The sequence below is a fragment of the Eumetopias jubatus genome, unplaced genomic scaffold (assembly GCF_037043125.1).
Source record: "Eumetopias jubatus isolate StellerSeaLion01/CBP00866 unplaced genomic scaffold, mEumJub1_p1.0 scaffold_16, whole genome shotgun sequence".
NCBI lineage: Eukaryota > Metazoa > Chordata > Mammalia > Carnivora > Otariidae > Eumetopias > Eumetopias jubatus.
Genome location: NW_028274822.1, coordinates 88,363,515 through 88,380,975, shown reverse-complemented (window position 1 = coordinate 88,380,975; position 17,461 = coordinate 88,363,515). Strand labels below are relative to the sequence as shown.

At 58.2% G+C, this 17,461-nt stretch overlaps 1 protein-coding gene across 12 annotated transcripts in view; it reads left to right on the top strand.

The window, feature by feature from the left end:
• The window catches only part of NCOR2 (nuclear receptor corepressor 2), a 182,412-nt gene that overhangs the window by 55,748 nt on the left and 109,203 nt on the right, over nucleotides 1–17,461 (top strand). For all 12 annotated transcript variants that reach the window (XM_028092423.2, XM_028092422.2, XM_088019535.1 and 9 more), the window contains exon 7: nucleotides 10,373–10,429. In XM_028092423.2, the coding sequence (XP_027948224.2) occupies nucleotides 10,373–10,429 (57 nt within the window). The remainder of the gene's footprint in view (nucleotides 1–10,372; nucleotides 10,430–17,461) is intronic.

Sequence of the window (17,461 nt, the reverse complement as noted above, 5' to 3'; positions counted from 1 at the left end):
TCTCCCCACTGGCCCTGGGCTGGCTGCCAGGTGGGATGCTGGTGTTGCCGGGAAGGGCCGGCTTTCTCCCTGGGCCTTAGCATTCCCACCGGAGAAATGGGGACCTCTTCAGTCTCCCATGTGTGCACAGACCTGGGTTTGGGAGCGGGGGCAGGAAGGGGCAGCCCATCTTGGTGTGGCTGTGGCTGTTCTGCTCAGGCGTGCTGATGGGTGTGGACCATGGCTGGCCCGTGGGATGCAGGGGGGCAACGTAGGCATCAAGTTGTAGGAGAGCCTCGGGCCGGTTGATTGGAAGGTCGGGGTGGGAAGGATTGGGCGATCAGTTTGGTGCCAAAAAAATTCCTATAATGCAGAAGACAGTATTGTTGGTATTATTAGTATTGTTTTTCCCGTTATTATTAACAGTGACAGCAAACCTTAATTGAACAGCTCCTTTTCAGGTGATGGGTCAGGTTTTTTACATAGCAGTCCCGGGAGGGTAGGTGCAGTAATTGCTTCCATTTAACTCAGGGAGAAACTGAGGCCCAGACAGGTTAGGTGACTTGTCCAAAGCCACACAGCTAGAAAGTGGTGGACCTGGGCCTTGAACTTGTGGGCCGTCAGGTCCTAGATCATGAGCACTGGCCTCTGCTGACATATAGCCCTGGAAGGGGCTTTGGCATGGCTGAACACAGGCTCTGTAGCAGGCTGGGGGGGGGGGTCTCCTAGAGATCTAGGAGGGCAGCTGCTGGCTGATTGGAGGGGGCTCAGTTTTGGGGGAGTGACTTAGAGGACCAGAGCAGAGTGTCCCTCAGGAGAGCTCAGCTTCCATGATTTATAGTGGAGTCTTTGCAGATATGCTCAGGGCCTGTGGATGTGAGTCCCCTCCCTTATTTGACAGATGAGGAAACATCGGTCCCCACAGAGGGACTGTTCTTGTCTGAGGTCACACAGTGAAGCGTGACAGATGGGGGACCTCTTCTCCTGCCTTGTCTCCTCTGGTCCCCCCACCTACCCGGGGGTCCTGGCCATCCTTTCCAGCGGTCTCTGCTGTAGGACCTGCCGCTGGCTGCTGGAGCAGTGCTCAGAGTCCAGCTGGGGCTGAGGGTACTGGGGCCTGGTAGCTTCTGGAGCCTGTGGCTGTAGCTCCGGACAGGGAACTACTGGATCAGTTGGTTTGGCAATGCATCCACCTCTTGTGGTGGCATTAGATGCAGGGTGAGACTGAGCCTGCAGGGGGCCTAGAGCTGCGAGCCAGTCACCCTCCCATACCCTGGCCCCCCAACCCAGGTAACACTAATAACGATCCTGACAATAGGAGAGGGATGGGGCACATATGCTTTAGCCAGATGCCCTGGGTTCACATCCCGTCTTCACCATTCCCTGGCTCTGTGACCTTGGGCCACTTACTTAAACCTCCCCGTAACTCACCTGCAGAGTGATGATAAGTACAGCACCTCCCTGGTGCGGTGGCGTGGGAATGAAGTGAGTTTCTCGTGGAGTGCCCTCAGAACAATGCCCGGCACCGAGCAAGTGCTAGCTGCTGCCGTGACTGTTGCCAGTGCTCTTTTCTGGTTATTGCTTACGTGGTACGTGATTTCACGTGATTCTCTCCCGACTTGTATGAAACAGGCACTGTTATTCCCTTCATTTTGCTCATAAAGAAACTGAGGCTCAGGGAGGGAAGGTGAGCTGCCTGAGATTGCACAGCAAGTGAGCCTTGAGCTGGGAACTGGAGCTAGGGTTGAGCTGACTCCAGGAGCCTATGGTGGAGGGGACAAGGGCAAGGCTCCTGGCTGTCACCCTAGACAGCCCCTCTGCCTACCCTCCCTGATCTTTGGGTGAGAGAGCAGGCATGCTTCCTTCCAGCAGCCATGGAAGCAGATTGGTGGCTTTTGCTCAGGATGTCACCACAGTGCCGTTGGTCCTTGTCAGGCACTCAGCCTATTGGGGGCTGGCAGACTGCAGCAGGCTGCAGCCCCCAGCCCTCCCCAGCCAGGTGGACTCAAAGGCACAGGCCTTTGGTGCCCCCTGTGGGAAGCTTGCTCCTCTTCCCAGCCCCGCAACTGGCCTGCCTTTCTCTGGGGTTTGTCTGTCAGGTCTCACCGGGTTTTCCCCAAAGAGCCGTGACTGTAGAGCTGATCGGTCTTTGGCTCCTTGGCCTCAGCGCTCCCCCTCCCCCAAGAGCAGGGAAGACACCCCCTCTCAGTTGTTACCCAGGATGGTCTCCCTGCCAGAATTCCCACCTCCTTCCGTCCAGATTTTCTGCAGCTTCTGTGTGAGTGGGCAGGTGGGGGGAGGAGGAGGGGGCTTGGATTCTAGGCCAGCCTACGCCCGGATGAGCTGGGTGGTTTATTTTAGTCTCAGGTCTTTGGTTGGCCCGGCCATGTTCTTGAAGTCACAGGGTTGATGTGGCCGAGATGGCTGGAAGAAGGGCTTTGTAAACTATAAAGTACTATACCAGGAAGGGTCCAGTACGTCAAGACTCGGAAACTCAGCTCGCACTGGTTGAGGCCAAAGAGGGGTTATTGAATCTTACAATGAGAGTTGGTGTTACTTCAGGTGTGGGTGGATCCAGGCACCCAAATGAAGATGTTTGGGAGCTCTCTGTCCACATCCCCGCTCTCTTTGTGCCAGTGTCATTCTCAGGCAGGGATCCCCAGCTCATGGAAAAGCTGCTGCCATCTCAGCCCACCCACCTCCCAGGGCGGACGGGAAACAGTCCTGGGGTTGGTGCTCACTGGCTGGCTGGAGTCCTGTGCTCATTTCTCAGCCAGTCCCAGGCCCTGGGAGGGTGGGGAGGTCCGACTCCACTGATTGGTCAGGGCTGGGTCTCGGGCCCACCCTTGGAGACTGGGGTGCTGTCCTCAGACCCCCACCCTGGGCACTAGATAGAGGGAGGGGGATTCTCCCAAGAGGAGAGGAGGCCGGCCAGGCACATGCAGCCTGTACCCCCCAACCCCGGGCTGGTTACCACGTTGGGGTCCCAGAGTGCTGGCATTGCCCTCTGTGCCCCAGCTCCGCAGGCTGGGGGCTTCGAGCCCATTTCCTTGGATTTCATTCCGATGGTGTCCTGATGGTGTAGGAGTGGCTGGGTTAGGTTAAACTGAAGCTCTGGTCATTTCCCCGAGACCTCATAGCTAGTGAGTGGCGGGTTAGGACTCGAGAGCGCGCCTCTGCTGGGTGAGTTCAGGTTCCTCGGGGGCATGACACTCATTCTCTTCATTCATTCGTTCGTTTATTCATCCATTCAGCAGCCGTGTAGCTGACCACTGTTCCAGGCAGAGGTGTACAGCAGTGACCTTGGCCCACTCGCCCTGATTCTCTGGCAGGGGAGACGTAGTCACACCCACAAGTCACCACACGTGGACTCACCGTTGGCCCAAGGGTTTCGCCCTCACTGTCCCTCAGTTTCCCCTTTCACTCTGACCCTCACTCTGCCCCAGCCTCGCTGGTGTTTGTCCTTCCTACCTCAGGACCTTTGCACTGGCTGTGCCCTCCGCCTTGGGCTCCTTTTCCCTGCTGGGCTCACTTACTTGCTCCTTCAGCCCTCTGCTCTAAGGTCCCCTTTCCAGCAAGGCCTGTTTTGATCCTCCATTTAACCCTGAAAACCCTTCAAGGGACGTTTCTCCGCTTCCTGGCTTTAATTTTCTCTTTTGCTCTTGTTCCCACTCCACTGGACGTGATTCACATTTTATTGTTTATTCTGTTTATTGTAAACAGGAGTTCTGTGAGAGCAGGGATCTTTGTGTCTGTTCCCCAGCTGTAGCCCCAGCCCCTGGAACAGTGCCTGGCACATAGTAGGTACTCAGTAAACGTTTCTTGAATAAATGAAGGATGGCAGAGAGGAGGGGAGGCTCTTTCCCCTGGAAGAGTCCTCTGGTTTTGGGGGTGCTGGGATTGGTCCCTGGCCCCGGGGGAGGTTAGCATGGAAGGGGTGTCCCTCCATGGGGCTGAACCTCAGGGCCTGGAGGTTGGGTGGGCAGGAAGCCCCTCAGCTGCCTTTGGCAGAAGCAGCCAGAACTTACCTCCCCTTGGGGGAATCAATAGGATTAAATTTTAATCCTCCTTCCTTCCCTGCTGGTTCCACTGAGAGGTGGATGACAAGGGTCTGTCTCTAAATGCCTTGCCGGCTGGAAAACGCAGCTTCCCTGCCAGGCAGGGCCTGTCTGGCTTTTCTGCATACTGGACTCTGGCTCATTATCCATTCGGGGCTCATGGATGAGGCGCCCAGCACGCACAGCGGGAGCCAGCTGAGCAAGGCTTTTCCTGCCTCCCAGGAGCTGCCTATGTGGGCGGGGCAGGGCAGGTGCACACAGATGGGAGAACAGGAGGCAGGGTTTCTGCAGGGCCCCTGGGGGCAGGAATTGAGGGGGAGGTGGCGGGCCAGGATTGGGGGAAGCTTCTTGGAAGCAGTGGGTGGGCCGTCACCTCTGAGGAGGAGGAGGACACTGTGGTGGGGAGGGGTCCCGGCGTAGGCAAGGGCTCAGAGAAGGGCAGGGTCTCATTCGATCTTCAAAGGGAGAGTGTGAGGGGCAGGAGGTGGAGGCCTCGTGGGTCTCGGAGCGTGCTTGCACTTCAGAGTGTGGCTAAAACAAACACATGCGGCACTGCTGCAGGCTCACGTAGTTGGTGCTGATTCTGCAGGAATCCTGGGTAGTGGGCATTTGAGGTAGACTTCCTGGGGGAGGCAGGACTTGGGCTAGGTCTGCAAACATGGGCACTGTTGGGACAAACCGGAAGGATATTTCCAGTGCAGAGGACTGCCAGGCGGTGAGGGGGCTGCATTTATGGGGGCAGAGCATATCCATGCACATACATGTGCACGTGTGTCTGAGTGGGCCTGTGGGTGACTGCATGTGTGTGAATGCACGTGCGTGCGCGTCAGCACATATGGGGCACACCTGTGGTTCTCTGTGCGGTGCTGAGTGACGAGGGAATCAGAGAGCAAGACCCATGTCCTCTTTTGTCTTATATTTCAAGCATATTACGAGTACGGATTTTGTTTTGTTTTTGTTTTTTTAAAGATTATTTGAGAGAGAGCGAGAGCGCATGCACGTTGGGGGTTAGGGTCAGAGGGAGAGAGAATCTTCAGTAGACTCCACGCTCAGCGTGGAGCCTTACTCGGGGCTCAATCTCATGACCCTGAGATCATGCCCTGAACTGAAACCAAGAGTCGGATGCTTAACTGCCTGTGCCACCCAGGCACCCCTAGTAAGGTTTTTATATAACATGATTAGCGCCTGGCTGTCCCAGTCGGCAGAGCATTTGACTCCATGATTTCTGGAGTCATGAGTTCAAGCCCCACGATGGGCATGGAGCCTACTTAAGTAAATAAATAAAAGGAAATACGAGATGTGATTAGGGCGCGTTAGCAGGACACGATGACTAACACCGTCACGGGTAATGCTAATGGTAGTATTAGTAACTGAGACCGTGAAGCGTTTTGTAGAGCATTTTGGTCTCTGTGACTGGCCATCTCAACCACTCCTGGGGTCCAGGGTTCCTCCAGATTTCATCTTCTGCACATAGCGCATGTCGGCCTGATGAATTTGTTAACGCGAATTCTGCCTTCCACGTGTACCTCCCTCATCACATACCCCAGAGAAGCTCTGGGCTGTGTCTTCAGGCCCCATGTGCAGACGAGTGCCCTGAACTGGGGTCCCTGCTTCCCTGAATCACTGCGGTACTTGGCAGGTGGACACCATGTGGAGGGGAGGGTGCCGTGGCCTGGAATGGGATGCTGGGGTCTTGGGCTTTCTGGGTAGGTGGGTGCATGGGTGCTGCCCCCCCCTTTCTGCAGACGGAGAGGTTGAGGCCTGGAGCTCAGGCCAGAGTAGGCAGCTGAGGAGCTAGAATGGGGGATCAGTGGTGGGGGGCCGGCCAGGGGGCCAGCCAGGGAGAGGGTTTGGAGCCCCTGCCCAAGAAGAGAGAGGTGTGTGTGTGTGTGTGTGTGTGCGTGTGCATGTGTGTGTGTGTGTGTGTGTTTGGGGAGGGGATACGTATGTGTAACTGGACAGTTGTGCTCGTGTGTGCAAATACATGTGAGTATCTGCTAGTTTTTGGGGGGCACATGTGCATTTATGCACTGCATGTATGTGTTGATGTGTGTATGCGTGTGGACCTGTTGACGGCTATGTGTATCTGTGTTTCTGACTTGTGTGCATGCATGGAGCATGTGGTAGGCCTGCATCTGTGCGACCACACACGTGTGTATACATGTGTCCGAGCGGGCCTGTGGGTGACTGTGCACATGTGTGAATGCACGTGTGTGTGTGTGACAGCACATGTGGGGCACACCTGTGGTTATTTGTGCACTTACACGCCCATGCGTTTGTAGGCCCACTTGTTAGCTGCGTGACGTGTGGATGTGTATGCGGGTTGGCGTGCTTGGGCACGTATGTGTGGTTGTGTTTATACTTCATGGGTGTGCCTGTGTCCACTTGGGTCTACACGTGGACCTGGGCACACCTGGTGCCTCTGTATGTGAATGCAGGGGTGTGTGTGTGAGTCAGCTTGTGTGGCACGCAGGCGTAGGTGTCTGTGCCTTTATAGATGTAGGCATGGTACTTGGTCACGCGGGTCCATGGGGCTTGTGTGCACCTATGTGTGCAAGTGACCATGGGGTTTCATGGTCCAGGCACAGCCCCCAGGCTCTCTGGCCACGGGGAGGTCTTGGCTGCCTGGACCACAGGGTCCCCTGCAGGAATGCAGTCTCTTGAGTGAGACCCCAACCCCCCCCCCCCAGCGCCTGGTGAGAGTCCCCACTCCTCCTTTCCTTTTGGCATGAGCTCCTGGGGTTGCCCTCTGGGAGCTGAGCCTGGCACCCTCTGGCAGTAGCCTTCCAAAGGCCAGGCACGGTGGGGGCCCTTGGACCCTCTGAGTTTGGCTTTGGTTCTCCAGGTGGCAAGAAGCTGTCAGCTGAGGGGGCGGGAGGGAGTTTCAGGTGCAGGGCTGAATCTGTGGCCCGCACCTGTGTGCCCAGCCATGCTCCTTGGTGGGGGGCGGGGGGGAGAGGGGATGCCCTCCATTTGAAGGGGGATGTTAAGAGGGAAGTGACAACATGCCTGTCATTTTGTTCCTTGCAGACCGTCCTTGTAAGAGTCCTGGGGGTTTGGTAGCTGGGGTGAGTGCGGCCATCGTGCAGATGGGGAGACCGAGGCCCAGATAGGTGGAGTGGCTTGCTGAGGCTTGGAGCAGAGCTGGCTCCCAGATGTTGCCCCTGGTGGACAGGTTGTCCCTGGTGGAGAGACTTGGCGAGAAAGTCCTGCCTGTGTGGGGAAGAGACCCGATAGGCAGGACCCCCCCCCCCGCCAGCTCCCCATGAACTAACAAGCAGATTCCTCCCACTCCGCCCCTAGAGGCTGAGCCAGAGCAGTGGGGTGTGGGGGTGGGGACGAAGCAGGAGCAGCGGTGTGGTGGCATGAGGAGAGGAGGTGCCCCCAAGGAGGCATGAGGAGGTGGGCCTGCCAAGGTGCCATCCTCTAGCTACCACTCGAGCTGCATCCTTCAGGTAGGCTGCCTGACCCAAACCTCAGCTTCCCTGTGTGTAAATGGGCTGATGGTACAACCTTCTGAACAGGGTTCTCGCAAGCGTCCAAACACACGGGGCATGTGCAGGATGCAGTAGAGGGCCTGGCCCTCGGAGGGCCCCCTAGTGTGAGCCATGGCCTGGTGCTTATCGTCCACCACAGTAATAGTGATGGCCAGCCCTCGCATAGCGCGTCCTGTGTGTCAGCTCCTGATTCAGAGCGGTACGGCTGCCTGAGGCGGTGCTCTGGTCACCCGTCCTCTAGAGGAGGAAGCTGAGGCTCGCGTTGGTGGAGGGACTTGCCCAAGGCCACGCAGTTAGTGAGCAGACTTGGACGGGGCCAGCTGGCTCGGCGGCCCTTGCTCTGGGGCACCACGCTGTCCAGCCCTGCCAGCGCCGGGGCATTGTTGGGGTCATTCCAGGATAGGTATCGGTGGGTAAACTGGGGGGGTGGTCATCTTTGGGAAATCAAGGTGCATCTGAGAAGGCGCCAGGGTCGCTGAGGGCTGAGGAGTGGAGCCGGGGGACGTGTTGGGAGCAGAGCCACTGTTTATACCAGGTGTGTCCTGGCGAGCAGGCTGCTCGGGGCACCCCGTCTCCTGCGCCCCCTGTGGCTTTGGCAGGTGAGGAAGGGGCCTCCTCCCTGCTCTCTTCTCCAGAGGCTGCAGGAAGCCCCCTCTCTGGGTGCCCATGTTCCCGAGAGTGATGATGTGGTTGAAGATGGAATCTGCTATGGTTCGTAGGACACAGGCTTCTGGAGCCCCCACCATGGGCCTTGTGCCCAGATCCAAGACCCATGCTTCTGCTTACCTGTGTGATTGGCAGTTTCCGGGGGCTTCGCCACTCCAGCCGTACCCTTCCTGTGTTTGGCATCTCCCTTTTATCTAGATGGGCAATTCCCAGTGACCCTCACAGAACCTCATGAATGCACAGAAACTCCTATTCATCTCTCAAAACCCACCTTATGTATCCCACCTCTTACCTTTCTGGAGAGACTTGAGCCCTGCCTTATGCCTTGTGTGTCCACCAAACATACCTTCCCTGCTGCGCATACTCGTCTGCCATCACTGCTCTTGATCAGCTGCTCGTCAGACTTGGGGATACTGTAGGCAGGGGCTGGGCCTCATTCACTTCGTGTTTTGCCCCAGTGCTCCGTACAGAGTGGGTGCTCAGGAAATGTTAGGGTAGCTAGCTGCCCTGTCCTCTCTCCACCCCATCCCCATTCCTTCGGTTGACTTGCTCAGGAATTCTCCTGTCTTCAGCCCCATAGGGACACTCTCTTGCTTTGCAGTATGCCGGGGCAGGACGGTGCCGGTCCCAAGCCCAGGGGAGTCCCTGTGTGGGATCTGGCCCTTATCTTTCTTCCTTCTTAGAGCCTGGAGATCAGCAGGACTTTGTCCTTACGTCATTTTTCCGTGCCTCAGTTTTATGGTCTGTTAAATGGGGACATGTCTTGTATCTGCCTCACATTGTTTGTGTGATTTAAATATTAATAAGGCATGCTCTGTGTTCGATGCTTGGCCCATAGTAGGTCCTTGGTAAAACGGCAATCGTTACAGTACTGATTTGCCCCCTGATGTTTTGGCCCCCAGCCACACGCTGAGGCTGCTGGTCTCGGGGTTTTGGCTCTGCACGAAGGGGGCTGAGAGCATGGCTTGTTCTTGGGTGGGCTGGGCCCAGGGCTCTAGGCGGAGCTCGTTCTAGGTGCCAGCTTGAGTCCACCTACATATGTACCCATTGTCTGTCACTGGGGGCTAGGAGAGGGGGCGTGTGTCGGCTTTCGGTACTCCTCCTCCCTGCTGTGACACCAGGAGCCGGGGCCTTGAATTCTCTTGGCAGCCACGCTCCCCAGGACTCCGGGAGCAGCCCCTTTTAGTGGGTCTGGATTTAGGGATCATTGACGGTGACTTGCTTGGCCTGTTGTCCCGGCTCCCTGCAGATCCTAGATGGTCTCCCTGAGTTTGGCTGAGTCAGGAGCACCCAGCCTTTCCTGGAGGTGCAGGAGGACTCAGGTCTCCCCCGTGCACGCTGCAGGCATCCCACTTTCCATCACACACGGTAGCCCAGATCCGACAACCACCCTGCAAAAGCCACCTTCCACAGCTCTGTCCACCCCTTCCCTTCCCCCGCCGCTGGCCCCAGGCCATCCCCTGGGCCTCCTGAGAGCAGGCCTTGGTGGTCCCGGGCTGGGGGCGCACGGGGCCTGGTGGAGGCACAATGTCCGCCTTTATGGCCGGGCCCGGAGGTCCAGCCTGCTGCGTTCACAGCCACATGTTCCTGTTTTCCTAATAAGTCCCGCGCTGTGAGTGGGGAGGGAGGCGGGGAGGCCCCCGGGCAGCTCAGGAATAGTCACATGATTGTGAAATACAAGAATCCTAGAAAGGGTATCTCTGAGCGCCTCTGTCTTCCCCCCCCCCCCACCCCCTCCCCTCCCTGGCCGGCGGCACCAGCTCTGAGGTAATTGCAGACACCCAGCCAGCTTCCAGGCAAAGGAAGGCATCTTGGGCCTGGCACAGTGGCCTGCTGGCAGGGAGCTGTGCCCGCAGCCCTGGGCCCCAGGGGACGTGGGCTGAGGGTTTGGCGGGGCGGGGGTGGGGGGGGGTGGCCAGGCCACGGAGAACACCGCATGCTTGTTAGAATCGGAACTTGGCGGGCTTGCCAGGGCCGCTGCAGGGCTGTTGAGTCCCCTCTGTTGGTTTCCAGCCTGGGGTGGGCTTGCAGCGGGACCCTGCACACCCCTGCTCCGGGGCCGAGGGTCGGCGGCTGGGCTGGGCAGCTACCTGCTGTTCCAGAGCCTCTATTTATAATCTGTTCTGGTTTTGTTGTTGTTTTTAATTTCTCCTCCTCTCCGTCACCCTGCAGAAGAAGGCCGAAGCTGCCCATCGGATTCTGGAAGGCTTGGGGCCTCAGGTGGAGCTGGTGAGCTGGGGGGGGACAGGGTGGGCAGCTGTGGGCGGGGGTGGCAGGTGGGCGTGGAGGGGAAGGAGGAAGTCGGCTGTTGCCAAGGCTGCCCTGTCCTCTGGAGGAGGCAGGAAATACACCCTTCTGATAAGAGGGCCTGGCCGATAGCGGGCGGGGGGCTGGGCCTGCCGTGCTGGGGCAGGGGGATGGGGAGCAGGGCAGCTGGCCCTCTTGCAGTCAGGACATGGTGGAGGCCAGTGCAGTGGGACTGACTTAGCGTGGGAAGCCCATACTCGGGGCCAGATGATCTCTGCTCCTTAACAGTGGTGTGGACCTAAGCGGTTCTCCTAACCTCCCTGTCCCTCAGTTTCCTCATCCTGTAAGGTGGGAATGACAACATATATCCCATTGGGTGGTAGTGAGGATTAACCATATTAATTTTTGCAAAGCATGGAACACAGTGCCCGATGGACAGTAAGTGCTGAGCGTTAGCGGTTCTTCTGATCCGTATTACTGTTGTCAGTGGCATTTTACTGATGGGAAGATGCCGTGTCAGCCGCAGAGCTGGGAAGCAGACCCCAGGCCTCTTTTCTCTCAGGCACCCCATCACCTTTATGTGTCACCAGAGATCTAAATCGAGGGAACATGGAAACTCCCGGCTGACGGGAAGCCTCAGCCCCAGGAGAGATGGTCAGAGCCCCACCTGCCTGGGGCCAGTCAGCGTCCCAGCGGGCAGGCTGGTGCAGAGCTCTGGGGCAGTGTGTAGGGACACGCACACACGGGAGGCTGTGAGGGGCCCTGTGCGCCTGGCACATCTGGGGGGTCTGTGCGCATGCTCCTGCATAATCAGGTCTCATGCATTTGGAGCCTAATTTTAAACTCCGCTCCAGCGTGTGTTTGCTGAGTGGCCTTGAGAAGAGGACTCGGTTTCCTTTTCTGTGAAATGGGAAGACCAGGATCTTTGAGGGGTGGAGGGACACGGTGCACTGTTCAGGCTCACTTGGCGCCGCCTTGTCCTGTCGTCAGCACTCGGCGGTTGTGAACACTTAGGAGGTTGAGCTGTTGGCCCCTGGAGTTGTTTCCTCAGTGACGGCTGCGCCCCAGCCTGGAGGCCACGTGCTCAGGCCACTGTGAGGCAGGCGCAGCCCCGGGTCCTCCCAGAGGGCAGAGCCAGGCCGACGGTGGGGGGCTCCTAGGGCTCAGGGGCAGGGCCCCGCACCCCTCTGGGGTGGGAGGCAGACTCCCCTCCTGGGGCTTGCTTTCCCTGCTGGGCATGATTTCTGGGGTGTCTGTAAGACACTCTTTCTTTTTCTTTTTTCTTTCTTTCTTTTCTTTCTTTCTTCTCTCTCTCTCTCTCTCTCTCTCTCTCTCTTTCTTTCTTTCTTTCTTTTTCTTTCTTTCTTTCTTTCTTTCTTTCTTTCTTTCTTTCTTTCTTTCTTTCTTTCTTTTCTTTCTCTTTCTTTCTTTTTTTAAGTAGCTTTATTGAGATACAATTCACGTGCCATACAACGCACCCATTTAAATAAATGTGTACGGTTAAGTGCTTTTTAGTATATTCACGGATGTGCGCGACATCTGCACAATTAACTTTAGAACACTTCACCGTCTCGGAAAGAACTCCGTGTCCTTAACTATATGACCTCCTTCTCTTCCCATCCCTCGCCCCCCCCCCCCCCCACTCCCACCACTCATTTACTCTCTGTCTGTGCGGACTCGCCCGCTGGGGAGTTTGTGTGAATGGACTCGCACACCGTGTGGCCTCTGGTGACCGGCTTCTTTCACTCAGCATAACGTCCTCAAGGTTCGTCCGCGTTGTGGCCGGTGTCCCGACTTCATTCCTCTTTAGGGCTGAATAATGTTCCATTGTGTGGGTAGATCACATCTCTTTACCCACTTAGGCATTGACAGACGCGAGGGCCGTCGTAAATAAAGTGGCCGTGGACGTGACCAGATGAATGTCTGCCTGGGCAGGTTTTCATTGCTCTTGGGCATACGCGTGGGACTGGAATTGGTGGGTCACGGTCACTCTACGGGTAGCCTCTTGAGGAATTGCCAGACTGTTTTCGCAAGCTGTGTACCCTTTCCATTCCCACCAGTAGGCTGCTTCTTGCCTCGGTTTCCCCTCTTGCCAACAGGGATGGCAGGACCAGAGGTGGTAGCCAACCATTTCCAGACCTGGTGGCTCTCCGTCTCCCCTCTCCTGACCTAATGAGTCCCAGGGGCCTCCTCTGAGTAGGGGGTGTGGGTGGAGGGTGCTGTGTCCAGATGCCTGTGGGATGCCCGGGGCCAGGCTGCCCTCCCACTGAGGTCTGAGAGCACCCATCCAGGTTCCTGAGGCCCAGCAGCCTCCCCCTGAGCTAAGTGCTCAGGGGGAGCAGGGTCAGCCTCCCTGTGAGTGGGGTGGGGCATCCGCTGGGCTCACAGTCCCAAGTGATTCTTTTCTGGGTCTCCCCAGGGTGAGGGAATTGTCCCCTGCTTGGGGGTCTCAGAGCAGAGACTCGCTCAAGGCTCGTGGCACAGGAGGCCGAGGTCTGGAGTGTCTGGTGGGATTTGTGGCTGTCACTGGAGCCTCTCGAAGTCGGTGGGTTCTTGGCTTGGTGGCCTTCAGTGGGGCTGTGGAGGGGACTCACAATGACAGGGCACCTGCTTCGTGTCTGGCTTCGTGGAGGAGTCACTGTCCATTTTCTAGAGAAGCTTGGAGAGGGCAGTGCCTTGTCTAGGGTCGCACGGCAAGGAATGAGGTGGGGAGGTGTGCTGAGCTTGTGGGGTTGGGTCAGCCAGGGTCTGCCCTTGGTCTTGGTCACTAAAAGGCCCCAGTGGCCAGAGATGTCCTCCAAGGAGAGGCAGCTCGGAGGTGTACCCTGTGCACAGCCTCCTTCATGGAGGGCCTGGTGCTGCTGATCCTGCATCTCCAGTCCCTGGGCCACACCATCGGGGAATGCACTTCCCCCGTGGTCTCTGTCATCTGCAGCCAGGGAGCGCTTAGCCTAGGGAGAGGCTGCTGGGCCTCGGGGACAGAGATGGGTGCTCTCTGACCTCGCTGGGAGGACAGCCAGGGCCCAGGGGAAATTTGCATTGGAAAGCAGAATAGCATGGGCTGGGCTGTGTGTGCGCCTCCCCTCCATCCCCGGCCCCCACGGGGATCAGGGATCGGGGATCCGAGGCCTGGCCTGGAGGAGGGGCGCTGGAGGGAGGGTGTGGGCCGCTGCAGCCCCCACCCCCCTCTCCCCGCGGCTTTGAGTCATCGGTTTCCTTCCTGTTCAGAGGTGCTATTTTAAGAACGTGGTGTCACCAGAGGGTTGAGGGCCGGGGCTGACACTTCATTTCTTAGCAGCTCAGTCCACCTGGGGTTGCTGGCTGCTCTCGGCCACCCTCCCCGCTGGCTGAAGTCAGGCCCGGAGGGGACCCCCCTTCCTTCTCCCGGAGACCGGCTCTGCTTTCCTTGTCATTTCTGCTTTTCAGCTTTGCATTTGCAGCCTTGCACGTCCCCCGCTTTGCGCTCCGTGTCTGCCCTCCGGATTGTTCGGGCTGCGCCCCCATCTTTAAAAGGAGGAGATGGATGCGCGGGGAGGGCGAGAGGCGAGGCCAGGGCCCCCAGCCAGGAGGGTGGGCCTTCCCACTGGTACCTTAGCCTTCCGCCTGTGGGAGGGAGCTTTCCTCTCGGGCGTTGTGTCCCCCTGACGGGGGCTGGAGCCTCTGAGGTCGGGAGGGGCAGAGGAAAGCCACTGTCGCTGTGAGTGAGGTCAAGGTCACCTCGGGGCTGCCATGTTGGGGCTTGTCTCCTGAGACACAGGGAAGCCTTGCCTGGCCACGTGCAGCAGCCCCTGCAGGTGGCCAGGAGCGGTGTTAGGGAGACTCTCGGGCCCTGCCTTCCCCTCAGCAGTGTACCTGCCAAGGATGGGCCATGGCCCCTCTGACCTCCATCCCACCCGGGCCTTCCAGAGGGGCTGCCCTGGGGGCCTGTCACCATGGTAACAAACAGTCTCCCCCGTTGCTCTGGGCCCAGACGCTTCCTTCCCTTCCCCAGGACTCAGTTTACCTCAAAGAGTGCTCACTGAGTGCCTCCTTGGGGGACAGCCCCTGTGGTTAGAGGCAGCGAGCCTCACAGTGTTCTCTGGGTTCTTCCGTGCCTCTTACTGGAGGGTCCACTGTTGATACCCGCTTGAGAGGGCCAGGCTGCTCTGTCCCCACCTTACCTAGCAGGGCAGTGGCCACAGGTGAAGGTGGGTTTGGCAAGTCACAGGCTGACTGCAACCACGCTCTCAGAAGCCCACCTCCCCTTTTCTGGTCATCCCATTATGTAGAGATAGTCCCTACTCCCTGTCCATCACTCACTCCTAGGGTCTCCGTATGTGGTCCTTTAGGCCCTCCTGACCTCCCCAGGCCGTGGAGGCACTGCTGTTTGCCATCTTAAAACCAAAACAACACAAGTCAGTCACCAAGTCTGACATTTCCTGGGCTCCTCGAAAGCCCTGTGAGGGAGTTCCTACTTGCTCTATGCCCATTTTCCAAATGAGAAGCCCAGAGGGTGGCCCACACGTGTCCGAGGTCACACAGCCAGTGAGGGAGGCGCCATCTCTTAAATCGGGGCATCTGTTCATTCCTGGAATCCGAACCTTTGGGCCAAGCCCCCTCCCACCTGGCCTGTGTTTTATGGGCATGTGGAAACACGAAGGACCTAATGCAGTCACCCGGGGTTAAACACGCATGTTTAATGCTTTGGAATTTGGCCCGGGGAGTCTTTGTGGGGCCCCTTGCTGTTCTTAGGTGAGTGCTGTCGGCCTTCTGCAGTAATGCCTTGCCCCCCACTCAGCGGAGAAAGTCTGCAGGGAGTCTCATTGTGGGCTCTGTCGTGGCCCTCCTGCTCAAACCCAGAGTGGGGTTCAAACCTCCCTGCTTCCAGCTGAGCACCTTGAAAGGGCAGCCTGAGCCAGTGTGGGGAGAGATGGCCCATATCAGCCGTGGGGTGACATCTCTGTCCCTGGGGGGGATAGCTGAGCTTGGAGTCTGGAATTGGCCGAGCCCAGTGGTGAATTGTCATGGAGAGAATCTGAGGGACACCGGGAGAGAGGTGCCGTTGTCACCCACAAGGCTACCTCCCATGCCTGCCTCATCCTTAGGCCGGTGACTGCCCAGGGCAGTGGAGGCCCCTCCTCGAGGACCCCGCCCTGCCTACGGAGGGCAAGAGGCCTGCTGCTGGGGGCAGAGTGGGTTGGGCCCTGTGGCCTTGCTGCTCGTGGGTGGTCCCCGTTGGCCGGGATTATCAGGATGTTTGTGGGTGTCACGTGTATCCAGCCCCACGCCCAGGGAGAAGTACTAGGGCGGAGACTTATGTGCCCTTTTCATTGCGCTCTGGGGCCCTGTCCCGAGGCTGTACCTGTCGTGTGTGACCCCTCACATTCTGTACCTGGTTCTTCTGCCCCAGTCATCCATGGCTGCCCTGGGAGGCTCCTGCTGCGTGTGTGGGTGTGTGTGGGGGTGGCAAGGCAAGGGAGAGGATCACGCACACACGCGCGCGCGCGCGCACGCCCAGAGAGGGCGCAGGCAGGGACAGAGAGCGGACCTCTGCCTCCAGGGCCAAAGTTGAGACAGGAAGTCTAGTTGTAGCTCATCTCCTACCAGCGGTGGGCACGTATTTTAACCTCTCAGGGACTTGATTTTCTCCTCCATGAAATGGGAATGATAATCGTATCAGCCACTGCTCCGTAACCAGCCCCAAATTTCGTGGCTTGAAATAAGCGCCGTTTCCTGTTTCCCATGAGTGTAGAAGCCAGCTGAGCATTTCTGTTGATTCTGTGCTCAGCTGGGTGGTCGGCTGGTCGTCCCCGCTCAGCCTTGGCTGGGATGGCGCTCCTGTACTCCGGTGTCCGCTTGGCCTTCAGCACGCCAGGCCAGGCGAACAAGAGACGAAGCAGAATTGCAGACGTGCATTTTCAAGCCTCTGCTTTCATTAAGTTTGTAGGCGTTCTGTTGGCCAAAGCCAGGGCATGGCTGGCTACGGGAGGCAGAAAAAATTGGGGTCGTTAGTGCATCATTGCGTCCTGATGGTGACAGTAAAGGCACGGACACTCTGGGGCATTTCCATCCGCCAGGTGCTGGGCTGAGCGCTCTGTGTGCACTACCTCATTTGATCTTCACAACAACTCTGAGTTTAACCTCGTCTACAGATGAGCCCCTGGGGCCGAGGTGGTTTATGTGACTCACCGAGACACACGTGGCTGGAGAGTGGCAGAGCCTGGGCGGGAGGTGCACGGCGGCCGGCTGCAGCCGCTGCCCTTCTCCTCACACACTGGCTGCCGAACGTAGGCCCGGGGGTCCTCCTGGCGGCTCTGTGCGATTTCTGCTGCCCACCAGCCCTTTTATGCCTCTTCTTCCTTCTGGTGGGGGACATTTAGTTTGCTTCTGATGTATCACTGTTAGGAGCCGTGCCGTCTGGGCAGGGCGGTGTCCTCTCTTGGTGGGACACGGTGCCCGAACATTCTCGGGCAGCTGCAGGAGGGCCAGGGGCCATAGGGCATACATGACTTCGTTCCTTGACAGGTGTTTTGTTGCTGCTCGCATGTGCACCCAGCTATGGGTCCCCTGCTGTCGTGAGCCTTCCCATCCCCCCGTCACCCTCACAGACTCGTGGCAGCTTTGGGCCCTTTCCTTCTGCCAGGCAGTGAGGGCTGCGTGGCGTCTCACGGTGGTTTGGACGTCGAGAAGTTGAGCATCTCTCCATGTTGAGACCACTGCTGCACTCAGACACCGTGGACGCTCAGGCCTGCCCTGCCTGGTGCCCTGCACAGGAGCCGTGGTCGCTTAGTGTGGGGGGGGGGGGTGGTCAGGGCACCTACAGCTGTGCCCAGAGGGTTACAGCCCGTTCCTGGCTGGGGCTGCAGGCTGGGTCCCCGTGTTCTGTTTCATGCCTGCCGGCGGCCGCTTCCCAACCTAGCGCACCGCTCCCTGGAGCCAGGGCCTGGGGCGCTGGGGCGCTGGGGCTGAGGTTGCCCGGGACTGCAGAGCGGCCTCCAGGCCTGGCTCTGAAGTGCTTTCCTCTCTCTTCCTCTG